This window comes from Natator depressus, chromosome 8 (assembly GCF_965152275.1).
Source record: "Natator depressus isolate rNatDep1 chromosome 8, rNatDep2.hap1, whole genome shotgun sequence".
NCBI lineage: Eukaryota > Metazoa > Chordata > Testudines > Cheloniidae > Natator > Natator depressus.
The window spans coordinates 78271124-78298527 of record NC_134241.1 but is presented as its reverse complement, the minus strand read 5'-3'; the positions used below and the strand labels follow the sequence as shown (position 1 = coordinate 78298527).

The 27404-nt window shown below is 44.5% G+C and overlaps 2 protein-coding genes across 2 annotated transcripts; one reads left to right on the top strand and one right to left on the bottom strand.

The window, feature by feature from the left end:
• Nucleotides 1–5138: 5138 nt before the first annotated feature.
• Nucleotides 5139–16734, top strand: RPF1 (ribosome production factor 1 homolog). The gene is made up of 9 exons (XM_074961421.1): nt 5139–5408; nt 5847–5903; nt 8703–8783; nt 9231–9326; nt 11235–11388; nt 12437–12519; nt 13484–13665; nt 13754–13880; nt 14872–16734. Exons 1-9 carry the CDS (start codon nt 5235–5237, stop codon nt 14911–14913), a joined length of 996 nt encoding a protein of 331 aa, XP_074817522.1. The 5' UTR covers nt 5139–5234; the 3' UTR covers nt 14914–16734.
• On the bottom strand, nt 16504–21355 carry GNG5 (G protein subunit gamma 5). The gene is made up of 3 exons (XM_074961422.1): nt 21135–21355; nt 17939–18094; nt 16504–16744 (listed from the first exon to the last, which is right to left on the bottom strand). Exons 1-2 carry the CDS (start codon nt 21213–21215, stop codon nt 17969–17971), a joined length of 207 nt encoding a protein of 68 aa, XP_074817523.1. The 5' UTR covers nt 21216–21355; the 3' UTR covers nt 16504–16744; nt 17939–17968.
• Between the last annotated feature and the right edge of the window lie 6049 nt (nt 21356–27404).

Below are 27404 nucleotides of genomic sequence, written 5' to 3'. Positions count from 1 at the left end.
GGGCTCAGGCTTTGGTTTTCGCCCTGGGCCCCAGCAAGTCTAATGCCAGCCCTGGTGACCCCATTAAAACAGGGTTGCGACCCACTTTGGGTCCCGACCCACAGTTTGAAAACCACTGTAATACTCAATGAAGAAAACTACCCATGCACTTCTGATCAGTTTAAAGTACTATTGGCAACCATACTTTATGCTGTGTATTGTAAAGGCTTTAGTTAGCTAGTCGAATTGCCACTTCTGGTTGCAAAGTCTAGAAAGATTTTCACAGGGCTTAACTGTTGTAGAATCTGTGTCAGGACCAAAATTACCTAGCACTATGCCAGTATTTTTTTAAAAAAGAAACATCTGTTGAATGTAATGAAGAAAATGCTAGACAGTCTTGGGGCCACCAAAGGACTCCACTCCACACTACTATTTCTTCTCCTTAAGTATCGGGGTGGGAAGAGGCAGGGCTGGGGCAGAGCAGAGGTGGGCCACGGGCTGGAGCAGCACACAGCTGTGCAGGGCACCAGGAAATTTGCTGCGTACTTTGCATATGGGTAGCGACGGCCCTAGTTAGAAGAGACCTCAGGAGGCCACCTACTCCAATGCCCTGCTCAAAGCAGGACCAACACCAACTAAATCATCCCAGCCAGGGAAAGGTGTTGTGCTCCCCATCAGGAAACCAGTCTCCTGCGTGAAAGGCAGGAATACTCACCACTATACTAACGAGGAAGTTGTATGGTCCCACCCTAGCTCAGAGAATTTGTCCTCCAGTTACTCTGCAGTTTGAGACTGAAGAACAGAACTCTATACTTTGGAAAGTATTTGACCCTTAAAGCCTGAAAGTTCAGGTTCTATGCAGATGGAATGTGGAAAGGTAAAATTCACCACCCGAAACCACAACCAGGGTCTGAGATTGCTGCTACGCAGCAACTCTCCCAGCTGCTATGCAGCAACCCTCCCAGCTGCTATGTTAGTCTTTGCACAGTAAAAGCAGCTGCAGCCCTAAGAACTAGTTGCACAGGGCACTGGGGTCACTGGATCTGCACAATCGCAGATCCAGTCCCTCAGTACTGTCCTGTGCTGGCCTTGCACAGGTTAGTATGGAGACTAGTTTTGTGATAAGTGAGGCATGTGTAGACCTCCCTGCATGGCTGCTTCGCCAGCCAATCCCTAGCACAACCCCTACAAGAGGGTAAGTGGTGTGGAGGGCCAACACAAGACCCTCTAGTCTAAACTAACAGTTAATTTCACTTAAGTGGAAATACAATAAGACCTCCATGTGTAGGCCCTAAGATTTAACAGCCCAAATAAATTTAAGTAAAAAGATTTCAGTTATCACAGGAGCCAAGTACAGCTGTAATGGTTAAAGAGACTTTACGTGTAACCTTTTACATTTTCAGAAATGCTTCCTGAACACATTATAAGATGACACGTAAGTATATTTGTTTTCCTTTTGATATACAGTGGAATACCAAACTACCTATGATTTTAATAAAGCTGTGAAATCTCTAGGTCTGGGAGTTCTCATTTCACCATCACAATAATTAGGAATCTTGGCACAATTTACTTCCTTTCAGATAAAAAAATCATAATTATTTAAAATATGTGCTGATTCTCATATATTAGCAAAAATAAATAATATTTAAAAAAATTGAGAATATGGGGAGGGGGTCAATTATGCAAAAAAGGTTGTTGTGCCCACAATGTCCTACAATTATTTTAAAAAAAAATACGTTGAGCAAATAACTAAATGCGAAACAATGAGTATATACTAGAAAATACAGAACAGCGAGCATGCTCATACCACTGACTTCCATTTGAGAACATATGACAGCTGTGTGAATGTTGTCAAAACAGAAAACTTTAAAAATTAAGACAATGTGGAATATACGTGTGACAATAAGAGTTGGCGTGACAGCCCGATTATAAATTACATATTAATAATACTTTACATTCAGGAACTGCCTTTCATCTGATGATCTCAATGTTCTTTGCAAGATGAGTAGTTACTAATATCCCTATTTACACACGGGAATAGTGAAGCACACAAAGGTTACGTGAACAGCCTACAGTCACGTACAAATTTAAGTATCACTATAACTGGAGAATTCAAGAGTTCTGACTCCCAGACTCCAACACTTACCCCTGGCCAACACTGTTTTAATAATAAGTCTCACCTCACAGCCATGACTATATTTGGCACTTGGGCAGAATTCTCTGGAATAATGCTGTCCACACTCACTCACCTTAAAAAGAAAAGGAGGACTTGTGGCACCTTAGAGACTAACCAATTTATTTGAGCATAAGCTTTCGTGAGCTACAGCTCACTTCATCGGATGCATAAAGTGGAAAATGCAGTGAGGGTGTTTTATACACACAGACCATGAAAAAATGGGTGTTTATCACTTCAAAAGGTTTTCTCTCCCGCTCCACCCCACTCTCCTGCTGGTAATAGCTTATCTAAAGTGATCACCCTCCTTACAAAGTGTATGATAATCAAGGTGGGCCATTTCCAGCACAAATCCAGGGTTTAACAAGAACGTCTGAGGAACAGCGGGGGGGGGAAACAAGGGGAAATAGGTTACCTTGCATAATGACTTAACCACTCCCAGTCTCTATTCAAGCCTAAGTTAATTGTATCCAATTTGCAAATGAATTCCAATTCAGCAGTCTCTCGCTGGAGTCTGGTTTTGGAGTTTTTCTGGTGTAATATCGCAACTTTCATGTCTGTAATCATGTGACCAGAGAGATTGAAGTGTTCTCCGAGTGGTTTATGAATGCTATAATTCTCAACATCTGATTTGTGTCCATTTATTCTTTTACGTAGAGACTGTCCAGTTTGACCAATGTACATAGCAGAGGGGCATTGCTTGCACATGATGGCATATATCACATTGGTAGATGTGCAGGTGAACGAGCCTCTGATAGTGTGGCTGATGTTATTAGGCCCTGTGATGGTGTCTCCTGAATAGATATGTGGGCACAGTTGGCAACGGGCTTTGTTGCAAGGATAGGTTCCTGGGTTAGTGGTTCTGTTGTGTGGTATGTAGTTGCTGGTGAGTATTTGCTTCAGGTTGGGGGGCTGTTTGTAGGCAAGGACTGCCCTGTCTCCCAAGATTTGTGAGAGTGATGGGTCGTCCTTCAGGATAGGTTGTAGATCCTTGATAATGCATTGGAGAGGTTTTAGTTGGGGGCTGAAGGTGATGGCTAGTGGCGTTCTGTTATTTTCTTTGTTAGGCCTGTCCTATAGTAGGTGACTTCTGGGTCCTCTTCTGGCGCTGTCAATCTGTTTCTTCACTTCAGCAGGTGGGTATTGTAGTTGTAAGAATGCTTGATAGAAGTCTTGTAGGTGTTTGTCTCTGTCTGAGGGGTTGGAGCAAATGCGGTTGTATCGTAGAGCTTGGCTGTAGACAATGGACCATGTGGTGTGGTCTGGGTGAAAGCTGGAGTCATGTCGGTAGGAATAGCGGTCAGTAGGTTTCCGGTATAGGGTGGTGTTTATGAGACGATCGCTTATTAGCACCGTAGTGTCCAGGAAGTGGATCTCTTGTGTGGACTGGTCCAGGCTGAGGTTGATGGTGGGATGGAAATTGTTGAAATCATGGTGGAATTCCTCAAGGGCTTCTTTTCCATGGGTCCAGATGATGAAGATGTCATCAATGTAGTGCAAGTAGAGTAGGGGCATCAAGGGGCGAGAGCTGAGGAAGCATTGTTCTGAGTCAGCCATAAAAATGTTGGCATACTGTGGGGCCATGCGGGTTATGGGTGAGGACAAATAGTTATGGGTGAGGACAAAGTCACAAAGTTCAGCCACCAGGTTTGCCGTGACATTATCGGGGATAGTGTTCCTGACGGCTTTGTCCTCACCCATACCTATTTCACATTTGGGGACAATGTATACCTTCAAATCAGCGACACTGCTATGGGTACCCGCATGGCCCCCCCCACTGTTCCTCAGATGTTCTTGTTAAACCCTGGATTTGTGCTGGAAATGGCCCATCTTGATTATCATACACATTGTAAGGAGAGTGATCACTTTAGATAAGCTATTACCAGCAAGAGAGTGGGGTGCGGGGGGAGAGAAAACCTTTTGAAGTGGTAAACACCCATTTTTTCATGGTCTGTGTGTATAAAACACCCTCACTGCATTTTCCACTTTATGAATCCGATGAAGTGAGCTGTAGCTCATGAAAGCTTATGCTCAAATAAATTGGTTAGTCTCTAAGGTACCACAAGCCCTCCTTTTCTTTTTGCAAATACAGACTAACACGGCTACTACTCTGAAACTCACTCACCTGAATCCACAGGCTCCACAACTACTGTCACAAGTATCAGCAGGGTTATTAATTCAAAACCTAACCACGTATTGACAAGATGACAACTTTAAAAGAGCCACAATTTAGTGCACAGAAGCATTTATTTTTATTCATATTTATTTCCATGCTGTCTTCTTTATATTGGTGTTTTAGACGCTTTGACATTTAAAGCTCCCCCTACGATTTTCGCATTAAATACTTAGCTTATAGTTAGAACTTTTAAACTTGAAGGTGCCTTATAAAAGCTAAATAATTAATCCTCACCCCGTGCGGGAAGGCGAGTAAAAATTAGCTCCATTTTAAGATGTGGAAACTCAAACAGTGTGAAGTTGTGCAACAAGCCAAGATCCCATTGCACGGTACAGAATGTGTTGTCCTGGCTCCCCAGCCTGTGCGCAGCCTATGTCTGATGACATCTGCCTCTCACACCACTTCAAAGGGGACCTGACGCACGCTCTTTACAAGCATTAGATACCTTCTTGAAACCAGCGAGTCAGGCACTTACACTCCATTTAAACAATAAAGGCCACGCGCTTGGGGCCAGCCAGGGACACTGCGCACGCGCCAGCCCTCCTCCCACAGGGACCGGCAAGCGCAGCGACGAAGAGACGGACGCCAGCGTGCGCGCGACCCGTGCCGTCCCTAAGCGCGGAGGGGCGCGCACCCTCCGCGCTCCCCCATCCCATAGACCACCTCGCCTGACGCAGGCGCACACCGTTTCTATTTTTATTGCGGTCTCACCCCACTCCCATCGCGCAGGCGCACAAACCAGTTGCTGGTTGGTCGGAGAAGAAACAAGTGAGTCCTGCAGCACCATACCGTCCCCCCCCCCCCCCCGCCCCCCGGTACTGGCTTCTGGTCCCTACCGAGCCGGGGACTGTGCCTCCTGTTTGCGCATGCGCAGTTAGAGGGTCCACTGGCGGCCCCGGAAGGAAAATGTCTGGCCTGGGCAGCATGGCCAGCGGAGCGGTGGGCTCGGCCGCGGGGCCCGGGGACGCGGCGCGGGCCCCGGACCAGGCCCTGTTCCCGCCGGGATTCAGCGTATCGGAGATCAAGAACAAGCAGCGGCGCCATTTCATGTTCGTGCGCTGGAAGCAGCAGCAGAGGAAGGTGGGAGGCCTGGGGCTGCCTGCGGGGGTCAGCGCTCGGCCCGCCCGGAGGGCGTGTGGCGCTTGCTTGTATTGCAGCACGTGGGCCGGGACCCGCTGGGCTCGGTGCTGTAGCAACCGCCGGCCGGACAGCCCCTGCGCCGGAGAGCTGACACGCTAAGTATCAGACCCCACCGCTGCAGACACGCAGGGCAGCACAGGAAACACTGTTTCAAAGGGAGAAGGGGGTGGGGGGTGGGGCTCTGTCACTGGGTGCATCGTTAAAATACTTCCCAGCAAATGGTTTTGGAGTTAAAGTCCTTCCTCTCTGAAAGGGCGGCGGATGGACCCAGTGTAGAGAGGGGATTCCTGTGCGAAGGCCAGCAGAGTGACAGGCATATGCAGAGCTGCCTTTAACCCACTGTTCCCAGCTAACCAATCCGATATCTGTCTTATTCAGGATAAATTGGCAAATAAGAAAAAACGGAAAAAGGAGAGAGAAGCCCTTGGAGACAAGGTAAAAAAAATGTTATTCATAGGGTCCTGTGTGTTACTATTTGTGTCTGTAAAGCATTATGCATAGTATAATATTCGTATCCCTTTAAAATAAAATTTTAAGTTTAGTATTGTACCTTTTGCAGTTTGATACCTGGAATTATTTCTCTAAACATGCTCTAACAAACTGGGGTAGTGGATGCTTTATAATTGTGTAGTCAGACCATTAGTGATCACAGTGCTGTTCACATCTATTGTTGTGGCAGAGGTGGGGAGATAACAGTGAATATTGTTTTGAATCTAAGAGAACTGTTGTTTAATATTCTGTTGAATTGTGGTATGACTTTGGGCAGATAATTTCTCAGGTGTTTCAGTCAAATGGACTGTAAAATTGGGGAAAAGCAAGGCCTTCCTGAAAACCAGATGCAGTATTTATATATGCACATATATATAAACAGTGGCTTTGCTAGGTTCTAGCCATTTGACAGAATCACTATACAACACTGTGTCTCAACAGCACTATGATGAGCAGTCCCAGGTAAACTGACTATAAATACTCATATTTATACAAACAGTGAATAAATTGGTTTTCGCTTGTTGCTGAAACCCAGCGACGTTTTGGTATTTGCTTGTTGCTGAAACCCAGGGGTCTTTTAATCTCCACCGTTGCAATGTTCACGAGGAGCTGGACACATTACTTATACATTTCTGCACTAATGCACTCTGTATCTAATGCTGCTTTGAGTGAAACAGCCTAACGCTGTGTGATCTTAGTCAACTTTACAGCGGATGCTGTGGGCAAAATATTTTGCAGCAGGGACCTGGTACTTTTCTTTCACAGCTACTGGCTGAAGCCTGGAGAGAATGGTGGGGAAGAAAAAAACAGGCTGACACAGAACAAAGAAACGGGGAACATAATGGGGAGCAATCACTTCCTATGAACTTGGAAACTAAGTGGGTTGAATATTGTAGTTGTGTTCTGCTCCATATATTGCCTTTCTAGTATTAAACTAATGATCTCCTTTCAGAATGAAGGTGATGGTATCACTGATGTACAAATAAAGTAAGGCCTCATCCACACTTAAAATTGAGGTTGATTTAGTTACCTCGGTTGGGGTATGAAAAATCCACATCTGTAAGCAATGTAACTATGCTGACTTAACCCCAGTGTTGATGCAGTTACGTCAACAGAAGAATGCTTCTGTTGACTTAGCTACTGTCACTTAATGGATAAACCTTTTCCATTGGTGTAGGCTGTGTCTGTACTATGGATTTGTGCCAGCATAGCTGTGGCAACATATCTATGCCAGTATAGTCTCTGTGGTGTAGACAAAGACCACAATTAGTCTTAGGGCACGGTTCTCAACCTTTTTCTTTCTGAGCCCCCCTCAACATGCTATAAAAACTCCATGCCCCACCTGTGCCACAACAGTTGTTTTTCTGCATATAAAAGCCAGGGCCGGCGTTGGGGGGTAGCAAGCGGGGCAGTTGCCCAGGGCTCCATGCCATAGGGGGTCCCGCAAAGCTAAGTTGCTCAGGCTTCAGCTTTAGCCACAAGTGGCGGGGCTCTGGGCTTCTGCCCTGGGCCCCAGTGAGTCTAACACCGGCCTCCTTGGCAGGTCCACTGAAACCTGCTTGCAACCCCCCCCCCCCCCAGGGGGTCTCAGACTCCTGGTTGAGAACTGCTGTCTTAGGGTATCTTCCAGCTTTTAAAGAATTATTACTAAAAACTGACATAAAATGCATTACAGAATAATTGAGTCACTCACTTGAATGTGGAATTGCGCTCATTGTTTGACTCAGAGCTTGTCTACTTAGCATGGCAAAGTGTGCCAGAAGGGTGTGATTTGTAAGAAACTTTGTTGATGTGAACTAGGTTCCTTTAGAGCATGCCAGCAGGGTTTCCACAAGATAGAGCGCAACGTATTAGAGCACTTTACAAATCACAACCCTCTAGCCAAGGTGTGGGCAAACTATGGCCCACAGGCCGGATCCAGCCCGTCAGGGCTTTGGATCTGGCCTGTGGGATTGCAGCCCCCGCGCCGCTGCTGGAAGCAGCTGGCACCGCGGCCCCTAGGGGAGAGGGCACAGAGGGCTTCTTGCGCTGCCCTCACCTGCAGGCCCCGCCCCCCGCAGCTCCCATTGGCCAGGAATGGGGAACCGTGGCCAATGGGCGCTTTGGGGGAGGTACCTGCAGGGGAGGGCAGCACGTGGAGGTCCCCGTCCTTCCTCCACAGCGCCCCCGGGGGCCACTGGGCCATGGTGCTGGCCGCTTCCGGGAATGGCATGGTGCGGGGCCAGGGCAGGCAGGGAGCCTGCCTTTGCGCCGCTGCCACCCCGGAGCTGCCCCAGGTAAGCGGCTCCGGGTCAGAGCCCACACCCTGAACCCCACCTGCACCTCAGTCCCCTGCCCTGAGCCCCCTGCCGCACCCTCCTGCACCCCAACTCCCTGGCCTGAGCCCACTCTGCACCCCCTCCTGCACTCCAATCCTCTGCCCTGAGCCCCCTGGTACACCCTGCGCCCCAGCCCCCTGCCCTGAGCCCCTTCCTGCACACCGCACCCCCTCCCACATCCCACACTCCCTCCCACACCCCAACCCCCTGCCCCAGCCCTACATTCATGACCCTGCATGCAATTTCCCCACCCCGATGTGGCCCTCGAGCCAAAAAGTTTGCCCACCCCTGCTGTAGTCCGCTTTGCCAGCACTGTGTAGACAAGCCCTCAGTACCACAAAGTACAAATAATGCCTTACATTTTATTTTTTTAAAGGGATTATTGCTGTAATTTATTGTATTCTTAATAAACTACTTTATATTAAAGGCACCACCAAAGCCTGTACCGAAGACAATTGAAAATCAGAGAGTTTATGATGAAACAACTGTAGATCCTAATGATGAAGAGGTAAATGTATAATCCCTACATATGTGGTAAAGCACGTTTTGGAGGAAATCATGGTTTAACTAAAAGGGACTGATTATAAAGTATGAATATATATTTTCCACTCTTATGTTAGGGCATTTATGAATTGATAATATTGCAGATGTTGTCATCCCTTTATCATTTCATTTAAGATAATTTTCTTAGCAATAATTTCTTAGCAAGCCTTGTCTGTGATCTTCTCTCCCGTTGTATTGTTAAAAACACAGATACAAAATGGGACAGATTGACTAAACAATACAGTATAGCCCAGAACTTGGACTCGTATAGAATTTTGCTATTGACTTCAATGGTACCAGAATTTAAGTGAACAACTGTGTAAAACTGTGTAACAGGGCTGCTACTCTGAAACCCAAAAACGGTGCGTTTTTCCTGTACGTTTTTTAATTCGCCATCTTTTTTGGTTCCCAGGTTGCTTTTGATGAATCTACCGATGAGTTTGCACCATACTTCAATAGACAGACAGTTCCCAAGATTCTTATCACAACTTCAGATAGACCTCGTGGGGTAAAATACATTTATAAAATTTAAGTGTAATCTTTAAATTTTTGTGAATCACTTTATGGGGAGGTCTGAAAGACTTAGGCAGCTGATTATGGAATAGAGGTTTTCATTTCATGCTAGATGGTGTTACTGGAGTCCAGAAGTGACTTAAACAATGATCCCTTTGTTGGTAATCTCAACAGAGAGACAGAGGACTTAATGGGCAGGGAAACGTCTTAATTCTCAACTCTGCGGTTCCTCTGTGTCAGGATAGATGTACATTGGCAATGCAGCATCAGGAAATGTTTACTGCCACTGTCTTAAGCTTTGTCTCTTCATTTGATGAATAGGAGACTTCATTCTGTAGATCTTTAAATGTAATGCCTTTCACAAGCCCTCTGCATTTGCGCAGTCTTAAAAGAACACCTCCAAACTGAAAATTGCATCTCTATCTGAATTGTTTTTCTTCAGTTGGTTTACTTTGTTTATAGTCTGTTCCTTCCCTTTGATCTCAATCCTGCAATGAACTCTTCATGGGTAGAGCCTTGTGCCAACGCAGTTTTTTATTGCAGGATTGGGGCTATTGGTGGTTTTCGCACAGAGCATAGAAGAATGAAAAACACTTTTTAAAATTAAGAAAATGTGATCTGTAAAACCTCAAATTGTCAGGGGACTTGGGCAGGTGTCGTACCTGAAACTACTTTTAACTCTTTTTTTTTTTTAAGTGATTTATTTGCAAGCTGATTGTGTCCCTTTAATGTTCTGTTATTGTATTAAAACCATGAGTGCTATTACTTAATATTAGAATTTTTCCACTTTACTGTGTTCAAGGAATAATGGAATCTCTACAAAAATAGTGTTTTCTGCATTTTTTGAGTGTCAACACAGAGTGCTCTCCAAAATGGAGGGAAGCTACTGTCCTTGCCCCAAGGAGTTTACTTTCTAAGTAGAAGATGGACAATACAGTTCAGACCTGTAATGCAGCAGAATATCAGACACTTTTTTTCTCTAGTGACTGGTGTGGTGTTTTCAATGTACAGCACTTTGCTTTGTGTTAATGTTGGTAGAGTTCATGGAAGAAATGTTTAAGAAAAACAAAGTACGGTAAAAGCTTTGTTATCCGGTATGTTGGAGGAATGGGGGATGCTGGTTAGTCAAAAATTATAGTTAACTAAGAGTTATACTTACCAATGGAATACCAATTTTCAAAGCATTAGAATACAATAAAATGAATAAACTATAAAATAGTACTCACTAATCCAGTAGTAGTACTGCACTGCAGGGTGGTTGGTTTCTTGAAGCACTTAGGTATATACAGGTAAAGTTTTCTATACAGGTAAAGGTTTCTATACAGTAGGTTATCTTATGACACCACGTATCACTGTGGGAAGCACATGACGTGCACCCAGATCACAAAAAATACACTTAACACTAAAACTATACTGAATATAATTTAATCTTTGATTCTGAAGACACTTCAGGGTCTTGCAGTGCCTCAGGGTCATCATTATCAACATCAATTATCATTGTAGATGTAGAAGGTATAGGAGATTGGGCTGGATCTGTAATGACCCTATGACAAACCTTGGAAGCTGCTTTTTTGAATAAATTCCTGATCTCAGCCAACTTACTTGTCTTCTGCCTCTTTTGCATAAAAGTAGAGTGCAGAATGTGCAATTGCATAACCTACTGGGCAGTATACTAGTCCCGGTTACTAGATTGAAGATTTGTATTAGGAAATATCGGAAATGCCAGTTAATAGAGTTTTCTGGTTGATAAAGTGCCAGATAACACAGCTTCTGCTGTATTTGATGAAGAGGTAGCTAGATATACTAAAAGGAGGAGGCAGTTGTATGAGATGTAACCCTTTTTATGAGCCTTACAATATACCCAACAATTGAGATATTGCAATCAAGGCTTTCTATTGTGCAGAGAACAGTGAGATTCTGTGAACAGCTGTCTACTATCATACCTAACTCACATGTTTACTATCGAAGAGGACTGGCTCTGAAAAGAATTATCCCGCAGTGCATCTCACGAGACTTCACAGATCTGATTATTATTAATGAAGATCGCAAAATACCAAGTATCCTTCATATACAATAGGGAGTTTCTTCATAGAGTTATCTCTATTATATGATGAAGATATTAGTACACTAATTCTAGACAAAGTTAAGAAAATAATTGGGCTATATAAGTCTCCAAGTTCTCTCCCAAATCCTTTATGCTTTTGTCTTCACTGTGCAATTTCAAGTTGATGTAGTGCAATTTATCACTGTCTTTAGAAGTTAAGAACCAGTGTTTCTACTTTTCTACAGGTCAAATATGAAACCAAAGGCCATTTTTTTGGGTCTGTCTCAAACTGTAACTTGTAACTTTGTATTTAAAAGGTTTTAAGAACAATAACATGCTACTTAGATATCTGCATGCCTCAGGTTAATTCTGAGGCCCACAGCGCAGGTGCCATAATATGGTTCCATATCGGTATTTGATTTGGCCACATCCTTGTATGTATTGTTTTTATGTTTGATCATAAAGGGCATCAATTTAGCACTTTAAATGGAGGGATATTCTTGGTGGTTAGGTAAAGAAATGCTGAATGTATCCAATATACTGGCATTCTATGTATGGCTTGGAATTCTTATCAACAAGTGAATCACTCTATTTTTTTGAGACAACTTAGTGCATGAATAAACATTTTTATTGCACTAAATTTAAGCAGTTTAATCAGCTGTTGGATTTTGTTAATATACGTAAACTTTCATTGTTATGTTTATAGTGACCTATAGCAAAATAGAAAATAAATAATGTGTTCTGGTTAACTATTTGACAAGTAAAGTTTTAATGATACTTCATAGTATGCTAATATATTTTCTATAGTGTCTTGTGTAAGTATGGAAATTTTAGTAATATGAGACCTTGTTACAGCATTCCAGGCTCCACTATTGCTGAGAAGAGGGTAGGTATAACTGTCTTATATATGAAATATAGGTTGTGTAAATTAGAAGAGCTCTAATGTAATGTTTCTGTGGAACTCAACACAGGTTTCTATATAAATCACTTCTGTTGTATTCTGTTTAAATTGCATTCTGAACTTCTTATCTATGCCAGCTTTTCTTAACTCTCTGAAACAGATGGGCTTGTTTTAAGTCATTTGCCTGATGGTCCAACTGCTCATTTTAGAATGAGCAGCGTTCGTCTGCGTAAAGAAATAAAGGTCAGGTTTATTATTCCCTCAATAACAGCAAAAAACTAATAAATGCATGATCCAAATGGCTTAGTGGTATAAGTTTTTTCTTTCACATTTTCTTAACTTTTGTCTGCTGAGGAAACTATTCAGACTTGCATTATGTGCAGTTGGTTTCATAAAGATGGTGATGTTGTACTGTTTTTGAGGCGAGGAGGACCAGGACCTCTATTCTCTAGTTTGACTTCTTACATAGCAGGGGCAATAGACTTTCACCCAATAATTCCTGCAGTGGATTGATCGCTTTGTTTTTATCTCTGATACATTTTTGCACTCATTGCAATAGCATTGTATAAAATCAGTTGTGTACCAACTCCCAAAGTCTCAGTTCTCCACTTTGTGTATATATTCTCTTACTTTGTTTTTTATACAGTGCCATCACGAATGTATAGGAATCCTGATGGTGTACTGGAAATACTGAACTCTTGTTTAGCCCCAAGGAGTCTAAAAGCACTGTGCTTTTTTTTTAATGCACTTTAACAATGAAGGAACTGAAATGACCTTTAGTCAAGCTGGCGTCATTAAAGGTTGGCCTGGATGGATGGATGAAAGAGTAGCTTTGGTAGCAACGAGACTTGAATGTCCACAGAGATTTTCAAGGTTTTTGTGATGGCTGAACTGATTTTTTTTTTATTTTTTTTTTGAGGGGAAAATCTAGAAGGAATAACTATCATTCTCTTCATATTTATTCAAGAAATTTGTTTTTTTAATCAATGAATTCGTAGAATTTTGAGGTCCTTAAATGTTGCCAAATGATGCTGCACTATATATATGTTCTTTATAGCATTTAACATGGGGAGTTAATACATCTTTTGGCCTTAACCTTCTTCCCCTCTTTTTTATATTTGTTCAAATTTCTGTCTTTGAATATATATATCTTTGGAAATTTTTTTGTATTTAACTTATCCTCCCTACCTTGTTACTTTCATTCCAGCGAAAAGGAAAGGCGCCCACAGAACATCAACCTGAAGTAATCCTGAATAACTTTACAACACGACTGGGCCATTCCATTGGTCGCATGTTTGCCTCTCTCTTCCCACATGATCCTCAGTTTATTGGAAGACAAGTAGCTACCTTTCACAATCAGCGAGACTATATCTTTTTTAGATTTCATAGGTAATCTTTTCTCACATTTTGCTAGTGGCTAAGAAAAACTGCATTCCTGTAACATCCCACCCTAATGTGTGCCCCTTTGGCTTTGAAGGTACATCTTCAGGAGTGAAAAGAAAGTGGGAATTCAAGAGCTTGGGCCACGATTTACCTTAAAACTGAGGTCTCTTCAAAAAGGAACCTTTGATTCCAAATTTGGAGAGTATGAATGGATTCACAAGGTATGCCTTTCAGTAATGATATCGGGATGGGCACTTAAAATTTTGGCATTCTGAAATGTGACCACAAACGTCAGCCTAAAAGAAAAGTAGTAAATGGCATTTAAAGTATGGACATGGCTAACTGAAACTTCATTTAGAGTTTCTAAAGAAATATAGCAGAACCTTTCTGACTTGCATATTGGAAAATAAGTGATCAATAAAAAAAAAGCAAGGATCACAAGTACTAATATACCTCAATCAGTTATTTGTAAAGTGCAGTTGAACTTTAGCATAATTAGTAGTATACAACTGTTCTGTGACAGAACTTGTAAAAAGTCTTACTGAGACTTTATTAATGTGGACTTGCTACTGTCTTGCTGGTAAAGTTGATTAGAGTTATTTCTGTTTACACACTAATGAAATAATCATAATGTGCAAATAAGTGAGGCTTGATTGTGTGCATAAATATCTCAGGTCAAACTGACTTTTCACATAATTTTAAATAAAATGGGAGTGATAGAATCAATAGGTAGTATTGAACAACTTCACTAGTCATTTTTGTCCATGGAGTTGTAGCACTTAGCTTCCAAGTTTAGAAATATTAGGCAGCATTGCAAAGCTACAAGAGGGAAAAACTCTGGTACACTTTGATCTGTCGGAGTAAGTGGTAGATGTAGTCCTCTTCTTAAACAGACATGAAAGAACCATAATCACCTTTATGGTGAGTGTGTCAGCACATTTCCATTTATGAGCCATCTATGTGATAATGCCACACCTAAAAATGGAATATGTACTCTCTGATCTTCATCTTCCCCACTGCTAATCCTGGCAGGCTGAATCCAAGAACTAGTTAAAGTACATTGCAGCTGCAATGCCACTGGGAAGATACACACCACCTTCCTCCCCCGCTGTAGTTTTGTTTTAAAATATGTATTTGCCCATTTCTTTAGTGTCTGCTACTGTTACATTTAACAGCAAATTTTACAGTGAATATCTTTTCTTTAAATTTCAGCACCGTGAAATGGACACAAGTAGAAGAAAATTCCACTTATAAAGGAAATGATCATCTAGTTGTACCTAATTAATAGGAGTGCAGAACTTTCTTGAATTCTTCTGTAACTAAATTGAGTCTGGCTTTGGTCCTGTCATCTCAAATTCATTGTTGTTAAACAATGTTGCTCATCACTGAGCAATGTTATCTGCACAGGCAAGCAGACTACAACCATCTTCAAACTTTCTACAACAGATATTTTGAAACAGAATTGGTGTCGTCCTCAACCTTCCCACTAGGCCTCAATGCTGACTCCTAAAGCAGTGCTGCTGCCTCTAAGGGTATGTCTGTGCAGCAGCTGGGAAGCATAATCCCAGTGCTGGTAGACAAACACATACTGACTCTGCTTGAGCACAGCAGTGTGGCTGTGGGGGTGGCATGGGCTAGCCACCTGAGTGCAAACCTGCCTGATCCCCTAGGAACTTACTTAGATGACTGGCCTGAGCTGGGGCTCATGCCACCCCCAGCCACACTTCTATTTTTAGCACTCTAGTATGAGCAGAGCTAATGCATGTTTGTCAACCTGCATTGGGAAGCATGCTATAGAATGCTGAGTAGACACATCCTTTGATTCAAAACTGGCAGAGTTTCCTAGAATGTGAGTAGTAGCTGCCAGTAGGTTGCACGGTAGTAATTACTGAGACTGTATCATGACTACCCCAATGCCTTAGTAACAAAGCTGTTTGGGAGTAACATGGTTGGTTGTGCTCAAAGGTAAGTAGACACAGACTCTACTGTCAGTTAAAATAGGTTAGACATGAATAATGTTGCTGTTTCTGTAAATTGTGCTGTCACAGCTCTACTTCTACTGTTCCGAGAACTGTATTTCATAACCAGATTAGCTGTACTTGAAGAAAAGCTTTATTGTGAGAGGTGGCGTCTAAAGGAAAAGATATCTGACCAGAGATATGTATAGTCTCTTACTAAGACAGCAGAGAGTTAAATACACTAAGTATTTAACAAGTTTCCAAAAATGGAGCGCGTGTGTGTGTGTATATATAGCTGTATCTGAAATTCATTAAATGCACACACTGTCTGAAAGGCAGCTTCTTCCATTTGAGTAATTTGCCTCCGGGTGCAAATACAGCCCTAATCTGGGTGCTAAAAAGCAAATAGCTGGCTAGTGGTTTAACAAATTGGTAATCAAAGTCCATTTTGTAGACAAACGCTTTAAATCAGCTAAATGGGTGTGAGGAATTGGGTTGTACAGCTTCCAAGAGGGACTTTTGTAACCAATCAGTCTTATGTTGCTTTTAAGAACAAGTAACATAAAAATTATGAAGATACTTTATGTATCTTGAGTAGAAAAGAGCAATGGTTCTTCTCTACTGCAAGTAACGAGTAAAACAAAAACCTTCACTGGCTTCAGCATGTGAGCACCGACTTTGTATGGGCACGGATGAGTACTTCTGAAGAAATCTGTGCTTTTGGCTTCAGTTGGAATTGTTACAGGCTAGTGATGGGGAATACCCACAATATTTGAAGTCTCCGATCAGAGTATGCTTTAGTAAACATATAACTCAAATAACTTTTGAGAAGTATCGGAGTCACGGTAACAAAACAGCCGTACAGTCATTCCAAAAACAGATTAAGTCAAAACATTTTTATTTTTTGCTTGGTATGTAAAACTGATTCCCTCACGAAGTAGAAGTTATTGCAGCTAGCACACAGTTCATTTGGAGAGGTAGATGGTAAGAGGTTTGATAACAGTAGCGATTTACAGAGTTAACTTGGCACATTGTTAAGGCTAAGCTTTTGTACAGACTTCAAACCAAGCCATTCCTTGAGTCACATTCTCTCCACACAGAGCAGCTGTGAAAAGGTGTTAAAAGATCTGAAAGACAAAAAAAAAAAAAAAAAGGAAGTGGTTAGAAAAAAGTAATGAAAATCTGTATGCATGCTTGATGAAAGTACTCCCACGTAAATCTGACACTATAGACAAGTAAAAAGAAAAGGAGTACTTGTGGCACCTTAGAGACTAACCAATTTATTTGAGCATAAGCTTTCGTGAGCTACAGCTCACTTCATCGGATGCACAGGTAGGTATAAATTAGTTCACCTTCACAGGTAGCTCATGGGACAAAGGGTGGCTTTCATTGCCATCACTTTCAGAAGTTTATATACTGTAAATTCTCCCAGGTAGGATGTTATACAGCAGGGACTAGAGGCAGAATTCAACTTGTACAAGTAAATAGGGGGCTTGTTGTCCTGGGAGCTGGATCTGTTAAATTGAGTGGTCTGAACTGGTTGACCAGAGAAAATAAATTGTTTTGCGGCAACAATAGTTGCGAACATTCTCCTCTAAATACCACCTCCACATGAAGAGACACAGACTATTGGGTGAGAGGTGGTAGCTACTGCCTCCACTAATGCTGTAGACCAAGGACAATCACTTTGCTGCCCCACCACTATCAGGTGTTCCTAACTTTCTGGCTCATCCTCAAAACAGAGTAGGACTGCCCCCATAAAGTTTGCTGTTTGGAGAGGTTACAGGGGGGGAAAAACCTTCTTTTAGAGGTAGTATGTCTAAACTGTTGTCCAAAGGACTTCTGCATGTGATGTCAGCAGAAACAGATGTTTCAATCCCCCCCCCCCCCCCAAGTTGTGATGGTAGGGGCTGGGACTTGAGAAATAGCATTTAAATTCTTATTACAAGTAAGGGGTTTTTTGAGTGGAGTACTAAAAGAACTTGATTACCACTGCATCTTAATTCCTGGGTGTGGTTCTCAGGAAAAGCTTAGTGTAGAGCAGAATCTTACACTGCCAGAATCCATGCTCTACCTGCTCCATGGACAAAAGACTTTAGGACTGGCAAACAGGATATTGTTCACTAGCATTAAATTCTTTTCTTTGGTGAGGAAATGAGAACAGTCTATTTTAGTGGAAAAGTTTATTGAAAAGTCAGAACTTTTTAAAAATATACTCCATAACGAATGTTATATACATTTAAAATGAATGACCTGATGGCAGCTTATATTATCAGGACAAACATGAACAACTTGTATCATTGTTCGTTTAAAAAACTTACCACTGAAAGAGACCAAGATAGTTCACCAAATTACAAAAATGAACAGACTTTCTGGGGTCTGAATGGATTTGTACTTGAAGACACTCCTGTCAGTAGGGGATCATGTTGTGCATTCTGCAGACAGAACTGCTTCAAGTCTGCTGCGGCTTGAGAAACCTAGTCATAAAGTAAATTTTAAATTAGGATTCACAGCAAATACTTTATCTTGTATGTAACATATTCTGTAACGTATAGAGAGTGCTGCATTCAGTACAGCTAGATTTTATTACACACAAAACACTTGCATTTTAGTTTTTGTTCAGTCAGAAAAACTACAGCATTCAGTAATACTCTGTTTTAAGGGAGTTGGTCTTGTCTTCAGATACCGGGTGCACAGTTCAGCACATCTTTGAAAGTCAGCTCTTGGCTACTATACATACAGGTCCCTCAAGCTGAAGTAGCATTGAAAGCACTATGGCTAATTTTTACAAGACATGCAATCATACACCAGTGTCTGCCACCTGATGCAAGTCCCAAGACTGTTTTACTTTATACTTTTTCTAAGGGCTTGTCTTCACTACAGGGTTAGCTCAAGGTATAACAAGTGTTGACTCTATCCCAGCTCCTGTGCACAAACAACTAGGTTCAGATAAGTGGTGCTTTTAACTTGGTGGCTGGTTTGGCAGTGTATAGGTTGAAGCTCAGGTGTTGCTAGGACAGAAGTTGGAAACTACGGCCTGTGGGCCACATCTGGCCTGTGGGACCGTCCTGCCCGGCCCTTTAGCTCCTGGCCGGGGAGGCTAGCCCCTGGCCCCTCTCTGGCTCCCCTCCCTCCCCTGCAGCCTCAGCTTGCCGTGCCACCAGTGCTCTGGGCAGTGGGGCAGCAAGCTCCTGCTGGGCAGCATAGCTGCCAGTCCTGGCACTCTGAGCAGCATGGTAAGGGGGCAGTTGGGACAGGGAGTGGTTGGCTAGGGGGTGGGGTTCCGAGAGGGGGCAGTCAGGGGACAAGGAATAGGGGGGGTTGGATGGCTCTGAGAAGGGCAGTCGGGGATGGGAAGTGGGAGGGGGCAGAGGCCAGGCTGTTTGGGGAGGCACAGCCTTCCCTACCCAGCCCTCCATACAGTTTTGGAACCCCCATGTGGCCCTCCGGCCAGAAAGCTTGCCCACCCCTGTGCTAGGACTAGTAAAGCAGTGGGGACTCAACTACTCCATGCTGCTAATCCAATCCTATTGTGCTGCCCTAATGTTTTTCAGTGTTTTCAACTCCTCTCACTTGAATAAGTGTGAACTCGATAACTTAAGCGAACATTGAAGACAAGCCTTCTTAAGACTAACAAGAGCTATGTTAGGTTTCAGAGTATAAATATACTGATAAAAGAATCTATATATGCCCTCAAGAATGTGAAAAATCCACCCACTGTATTTTAAAATTCAGTTCCAAACTAAGCACAGTGATGATCCTAGAAGTGGTATCTATCTGTATTACAGTTGCAGGCTGATGACTCAGAGTGGGGTGACACTGTGGAGGTCACAGTGCAAACTCTTCAGACACAGTCCCTCCCCAAAAGAGTTTAAGCCTTTGAATTAAGTGGGAGGAGTGGCTGAAAACAAAGGCTAATTTACTCTGACCAAACCTTCCAGTAGCTGGTCATTTAAATTGTATTTTATCTGCACCAAAACGAGAGGGAAAAGCCTTCTGCCACTCAGGTGAAGAATTTTAAATAAGTGGTTTTCAACCAGGGATATGCATTCTGGGGTTACATAAACTTATCTAGATATGTGTCTAGTTTTACAACAGGCTACAGAAAAAGCACTAGTGAAATCAGTACAAACTAAAATTTCATACAATGACTTATTTATACTGCTCCAAATGCTGTACACAGAAATAAGTATATTTATATTCCACTTGATTTATTTTATAATTCTATGGTAAAAATGAAAGTGTGCACATTTTCAGTACTAGTGTACTGTGACACTTTTGTATTTTTATGTCTGATTTTGTAAGCAAGTAGATTTTAAGTGAGGTGAAACTTGGGGGTTTGTAAGACAAATCAGACTCAAGAAAGGGGTACAGTAGTCTGGAAAGGTTGAGTCTCACTGTTTTAAATCATCCTTGATGCTGTCATGCTTAACTAACATGTCTGCAAGTCCATCACCAAATAAATTTTAAAAAAACCAATTCTCTCTAACTTAGCCTGAAGGTCGCTTTACACATTTTTTAAGCTTTCCCCACAACATAAGAATAGCCCTCATTTTGTAGGAAAAACAAGGCCAATTGTGGCTGCCTCAGATAAACTAACTTCATTCTCCCATTCCTCTCTATCAAGAAAACATTCTTGGGATCAGACAAGACATGAAGAGCATTATTTTTTTACAAAAGGTTGTAGGTACATTAAAACATAGCAGTAAAATGAAAACATAGCAGGTGCTTTCTCCCCAGTTACTCATTTTGAAAGGAGACCTGCAAACTGTATCTTGCCAATTTGACACAAGGCCTATCCTAGCCACCAAGTCCACAGGCGATGCTCACTCAGCGTATGCGAGGGCTCCAGGGATGTCTCCATTTTATATCTGAATAATCAAAACGGGGTAGAGGCCTGCAACAGCCGAAGCCGGGGTAGTCAACAGGTGGACCGGGGGCCAAACGCAGATCAGTGGGAACGGACCTGGACTTTTAATTATTTTCTCTGCAGTTTGGACCTTGACCAAAGCTAATCGACTATCCCAGGCCCAGGCTGAGCGAGCCCTGTGCAGAGAGGTGGCAGGGCGGGGAGACTCCGCACAGCAGGGCACCTTAAGTGACGGGCCCAGAGGGGAAGGTGCCCAGCTGGGGCAGCCCCGCCCTGCAGCACAGCACACCCCGGGACCAGGAAGCGAGCGGCTGAGGCGCGCTGAGCCTGCGGCCGCTGGGACCCCACCCAGTTGCCCGGCGCAGCAGCGCGGTACGACAGCCCTGCGCGTGGGGCGCATCTGTCCGCACGTACAAGAGCGGCCCGGAGCCCCGCCCCTGCGCGGCGGGCCGGCTCGGGGCTGGGCACGCGCCGACAGCTGGGCACAGGGGCCCTCGACCAGCCGTTAGCCCAGAGTAACGGGAGCTGCGGGCCGCCCCAGGGGAGGAGGGGGCCAGTGGGCGGGGCGGGCGGCAGCTCTGCCCCTCCGGCGCGGGGCCTGGGCGCGGCACTGGCGGCCCGGCCGGGTGCCCCGCGGCCTTTCCCACCTTCACGCGGCTCACGCTGGCCTCCAGGCGCAGCTGCTGCACCACCTTCTTCATGGCCGCCACGCTGGAGGAGCCCGACATGGCGTGCGGGGAGCGGCTCGGCCCGGGCGGCGGAGCCAGGCGCTGCTCGGAACTTTAGCACGAAGTTTCCGGCGCTTCCCAAACTGCCGCCGGCGCCTGCGCAGCCGCCGTCTCGGCTGGAGGGCGGTGCGCCGGGCGCGGCCTGAGGGGACGCTGTGACCGCGCTCGGAGGCTCGCCGGAGTGGCACCTGGCAACGGGGCGGGGCGGCCCCAGCCCGGGTGTGCTGTGGGGTCTGGGGTGGTGGAGCCTGTGGGAAATGACGCCAATGTCACTGTCCCGATACAGCCCCTCAGGTATCCCCGTAGCGGCGTATCTCCCTAGGGCCTGATAGCGTGGCCATACCCCCGTCCCTGGGCCGCCCCAGCGCCAGGAGTCCCGGGGTCGGGGTTCAGCGCCTCGGCTTGGTTTGCTCCGGCCCCTGGGACACATGGCGAGAAGGCGCCGGGGCAGGTAATCGTGGCTCCTTAGTGGCCCGGTGTTTCTGTGGTTAAGGGCCTGTGCTCGCTTGGCCGTGTTTGAAAAGGGAAACGTTACCCAGGAAACCCCTCCCTCGGCCGGGGCAAGGCCAGCCAAGCGGCGCAGGGTAAATCAAATAACCCAAACCTATGAAGAAACATACAAGATAATATAATTTGCGGCTCTGTTGCACCTGCTAGCCAGCGATCCCAAAGTGCTTCCTATATAAACTCATGAAGTGAACCTCCTGCCCTGCTCACCTTTGGAGTAACAGCCCATTTTATAAATGGGGAAGGAGAAGCTGCAACTTGCCTAAGATGAGATCACACAAGCCTGTGGCAAAGTCGACCAAAAACCGCAATCTCCTTCCCTCATTATATTTGAACAATCAGAACATGGTTCCTCGGAGTGCCCCTCTGGCACTAATGACTTCTGTTTCTTTCATGTACTGCTTAAACTGGCTTATCCTTTCATCAACACAAGTTGATTTACCTCACCCACCTTCCCTCTAGGACAGTTAGTTCTACAATTATACATTAATATACCGTTTTGTATTAGATTTTTCATGGATTTTGAGTATTTGATTTATAATTCAATATTTCTGAGAAAAATAAGGTGAATAGTAAAACAAAGTTTCAATCCCTGGCATATAATGCTCCCACTATATATTGTGGGTTTGGGACTTTGCATTTCTTTAGTGGCTTCCAAGTAATTTCTGGAGAAATTCCCCTAAAATGGAGACAAAATGGAAAGTTTTTTTATGTTGGATTTAGGGAGAAAATAATGCTGAATCCAGGCCTAGAGAGTTTTTATACTATAAAATAATGCTTGTGATGAGTCAGAATAAAATTAGCTCCTCACTCAGATAAATTGACCTAAACATTTCAATCTAATTTCAACAGATGTTTCTAGGAAAAAATACTTAATTTAGAGGACTCCCATTAACTAGATGCATTTTGAGTTTGTTGCAATTAATTCAGACAACAAAAGATTAATAGAAATTGTAGTTTGCGGGGGTTTTTTTGCTGAAAAACATAAATTCTTATCTAAAACCTTTTGACACGTGGTTTTAAATCCCTTATTCTAGAAAAAGTTGGTAACTGAACGACTGTGATATAGTATTTGATAATAGATATGTTGTACAATTATTGGCCATTTTATAATCCCATTGATTTCAATAGAAGTTAGGAACCTAAATACCTCCGAGGTTCTTGGCCAAAGGTCTTAGAATCTGGATTTACTTTGACAAAACAGGAAAAAGCAATGGGATAGAGACCGAGAGGGAGGAAATAAGGAAGGAAGGAATATGTAGAGTAAGGCACTGGGGTGGGTGGTACAATAAGCATAGGCTTTTTGTTTGTTTTTATAGTGATAGAAAATTACATCCGTGTAAAACACAAGATTGGAGAATTTGTGGTTTGTAGGCCAAGGGCCTAAGGAGACAATTAAATCTGTTGTTTTAAAGGAACCATTAGATATGGTAATCTCAGTCATCAACGAAAAATGTAAACAGTGTTTGCAGTCTAAATGGAATAGGAGGAAGAAGAATACTTTGCACTCCTCAGGTCTTTTTACTGAGGATCTTAAAGCACTTTATGAACAATCATTAATCAAGACTCATAACAGCCATGCGAGGTCAATGAGAATTATTATTTTCATTTTAGTGATAGGGATACTGAGGCACAGAGTTGTTAAATGACTTTCCTAATGTCTCAAAAGAGGGGTCTGATCAAAGTGACCTTGTGTTCCTTATTCAGGTAAAACTACTGAAATCAGGATCAGAACTCAGTGAAGGGCAGAACTGGAAATTAAAGCCAGATGCTCAATTCTGTCCTTTTAATGATAATCTATCTGTCTCTATTTGTTAATCATAAATAGGGCTTCTTAATTTAGGTTTTAACCAAAAAACACAAATAAAACACCCCCGATGCAAAACAAATTAAATTGGTGCTTATCCAGTAAACACCAGAAAAGGTTACTTGTGTCTGAGGGTATGTCTACACTACGGAATAAGGTCAAATTTATAGAAGTCGGTTTTTTAGAAATTGGTTTTATATATTCGAGTGTGTGTGTCCCCACAGAAAATGCTTTAAGTGCATTAACTCGGCGGAGTGCTTCCACAGTACCGAGGCTGGAGTCGACTTCCAGAGCGTTGCACTGTGGGTAGCTATCCCACAGTTCCCGCAGTCTCCGCTGCCCATTGGAATTCTGGGTTGAGATCCCAATGCCTGATGGGGCTAAAACATTGTCGCAGGTGGTTCTGGGTACATATCGTCAGGCCCCCGTTCCCTCCCTCGCTCCGTGAAAACAAGGGCAGACAATCGTTTCGCGTCTTTTTTCCAGAGTTACCTGTGCAGACGCCATACCACGGCAAGCATGGAGCCCGCTCAGGTAACCGTCACCATATGTCTCCTGGGTGCTGGCAGACGCGGTACTGCATTGCTACACAGTAGCAGCAACCCATTGTCTTCTGGCAGCAGACGGTGCAATACGACAGGTAGCCGTCATCGTCGTGTCCGAGGTGCTCCTGGCTACGTCGGCCACGAGCGCCTGGGCAGACATGGGCACAGGGACTAAATTTGGAGTGACTTGACCAGGTCATTCTCTTTAGTCCTGCAGTCAGTCCTATTGAACCGTCCTATGGTGAGCAGGCAGGCGATACGGATTGCTAGCAGTCCTATTGCACCATCTTCTGCCGAGCAGCCATGAGATGTGGATGGCATGCAGTCCTTCTGCACCGTCTGCTGCCAGCCAAAGATGTAAAAGATAGATGGAGTGGATCAAAACAAGAAATAGACCAGATTTGTTTTGTACTCATTTGCTTCCCCTCCCCTGTCTAGGGGACTTATTCCTCTAGGTCACACTGCAGTCACTCACAGGGAAGGTGCAGCGAGGTAAATCTAGCCATGTATCAATCAGAGGCCAGACTAACCTCCTTGTTCCAATAAGAACAATAACTTAGGTGCACCATTTCTTATTGGAACCCTCTGTGAAGTCCTGCCTGAAATACTCCTTGATGTAAAGCCACCCCATTTGTTGATTTTAGCTCCCTGAAGCCAACCCTGTAAGCCATGTCGTCAGTCGCCCCTCCCTCCGTCAGAGCAACGGCAGACAATCGTTCTGCGCCTTTTTTCTGTGCGGACGTCATACCAAGGCAAGCATGGAGGCCGCTCAGCTCACTTTGGCAATTAGGAGCACATTAAACACCACATGCATTATCCAGCAGTATATGCAGCACCAGAACCTGGCAAAGCGATACCGGGCGAGGAGGCGACGTCAGCGCGGTCACGTGAGTGATCAGGACATGGACACAGATTTCTCTGAAAGCATGGGCCCTGCCAATGCATGCATCATGGTGCTAATGGGGCAGGTTCATGCTGTGGAACGCCGATTCTGGGCTCAAGAAACAAGCACAGACTGGTGGGACCGCATAGTGTTGCAGGTCTGGGACGATTCCCAGTGGCTGCGAAACTTTCGCATGCGTAGGGGCACTTTCATGGAACTTTGTGACTTGCTTTCCCCTGCCCTGAAGCGCATGAATACCAAGATGAGAGCAGCCCTCACAGTTGAGAAGCGAGTGGCGATAGCCCTGTGGAAGCTTGCAACGCCAGACAGCTACCGGTCAGTTGGGAATCAATTTGGAGTGGGCAAATCTACTGTTGTGGCTGCTGTGATGCAAGTAGCCCACGCAATCAAAGATCTGCTGATATCAAGGGTAGTGACCCTGGGAAATGTGCAGGTCATAGTGGATGGCTTTGCTGCAATGGGATTCCCTAACTGTGGTGGGGCCATAGATGGAACCCATATCCCTATCTTGGCACCAGAGCACCAAGCCGGCGAGTACATAAACCGCAAGGGGTACTTTTCAATAGTGTTGCAAGCTCTGGTGGATCACAAGGGACGTTTCACCAACATCAACGTGGGATGGCCGGGAAAGGTACATGATGCTCGCATCTTCAGGAACTCTGGTCTGTTTCAAAAGCTGCAGGAAGGGACTTTATTCCCAGACCAGAAAATAACTGTTGGGGATGTTGAAATGCCTATATGTATCCTTGGGGACCCAGCCTACCCCTTAATGCCATGGCTCACGAAGCCGTACACAGGCAGCCTGGACAGTAGTCAGGAGCTGTTCAACTACAGGCTGAGCAAGTGCAGAATGGTGGTAGAATGTGCATTTGGACGTTTAGAGGCACGCTGGCGCAGTTTACTGACTCGCTTAGACCTCAGCGAAACCAATATTCCCACTGTTATTACTGCTTGCTGTGTGCTCCACAATATTTGTGAGAGTAAGGGGGAGACGTTTATGGCGGGGTGGGAAATTGAGGCAAATCGCCTGGCTGCTGGTTACGCGCAGCCAGACACCAGGGCGGTTAGAAGAGCACAGGAGGGCACGGTACACATCAGAGAAGCTTTGAATACCAGTTTCATGATTGGCCAGGCTACGGTGTGAAAGTTCTGTTTATTTCTCCTTGATGAAACCCCCCGCCCCTTGGTTCACTCTACTTCCCTGCAAGCTAACCACCCTCCCCTCCTCCCTTCGATCACCGCTTGCAGAGGCAATAAAGTCATTGTTGCTTCACATTCATGCATTCTTTATTCATTCATCACACAAATAGGGGGATGACTACCAAGGTAGCCCAGGAGGGGTGGTGGAGGCGGGAAGGAAAATGCCACACAGCACTTTAAAAGTTTACAACTTTAAAATTTATTGAATGCCAGCCTTCTTTTTTTTGGGCAATCCTCTGTGGCGGAGTGGCTGGTTGGCCGGTGGCCCCCCCACCGCGTTCTTGGGCGTCTGGGTGTGGAGGCTATGGAACTTGGGGAGGAGGGCGGTTGGTTACACAGGGGCTGTAGTGGCAGTCTGTGCTCCAGCTGCCTTTGCTGCAGCTCAGCCATACACTGGAGCATACTGGTTTGGTCCTCCAGCAGCCTCAGCATTGAATCCTGCCTCCTCTTATCACGCTGCCGCCACATTTGAGCTTCAGCCCGCCACTTACTCTCTTCAGCCCGACACCTCTCCTCCTGGTCATTTTGTGCTTTCCTGCACTCTGACATTATTTGCCTCCACTCATTCGTCTGTGCTCTGTCAGTGCGGGAGGACAGCATGAGCTCGGAGAACATTTCATCTCAAGTGCATTTTTTTTTCTTTCTAATCTTCACTAGCCTCTGGGAAGGAGAAGATCCTGTGATCATTGAAACACATGCAGCTGGTGGAGAAAAAAAAAGGGACAGCGGTATTTAAAAAGACACATTTTATAAAACAGTGGCTACTGGCTCCAGGTCCAGGGTGAGAAACAGTTCCTGGCTGTCGGGAAAACCGGTTTCTCCGCTTGCTTGCTGTGAGCTACAACCTCATCATCATCATCATCATCTTCTTCGTCCCAAAACCTGCTTCCGTGTTGCCTCCATCTCCATTGAAGGAGTCAAACAACACGGCTGGGGTAGTGGTGGCTGAACCCCCTAAAATGGCATGCAGCTCATCATAGAAGCGGCATGTTTGGGGCTCTGACCCGGAGCGGCCGTTCGCCTCTCTGGTTTTCTGGTAGGCTTGCCTCAGCTCCTTAAGTTTCACGCGGCACTGCTTCGGGTCCCTGTTATGGCCTCTGTCCTTCATGCCCTGGGAGATTTTGACAAAGGTTTTGGCATTTCGAAAACTGGAACGGAGTTCTGATAGCACGGATTCCTCTCCCCATACAGCGATCAGATCCCGTACCTCCCGTTCGGTCCATGCT

Excerpts from the sequence above, each read along its gene's own strand:
- RPF1 (XM_074961421.1), top strand. The coding sequence starts at position 5,235 with ATGTCTGGCCTGGGCAGCATGGCCAGCGGAGCGGTGGGCTCGGCCGCG. Across the intron at positions 11,389-12,436 it reads TGAAGATCGCAAAATACCAA|ATGGGCTTGTTTTAAGTCAT; the intron begins GTATCCTTCATA and ends TCTCTGAAACAG. Across the intron at positions 12,520-13,483 it reads GTCTGCGTAAAGAAATAAAG|CGAAAAGGAAAGGCGCCCAC; the intron begins GTCAGGTTTATT and ends CTTTCATTCCAG.
- GNG5 (XM_074961422.1), bottom strand. The coding sequence starts at position 21,215 with ATGTCGGGCTCCTCCAGCGTGGCGGCCATGAAGAAGGTGGTGCAGCAG. Across the intron at positions 18,095-21,134 it reads CCAGCGTGAGCCGCGTGAAG|GTTTCTCAAGCCGCAGCAGA; the intron begins GTGGGAAAGGCC and ends CTTTATGACTAG.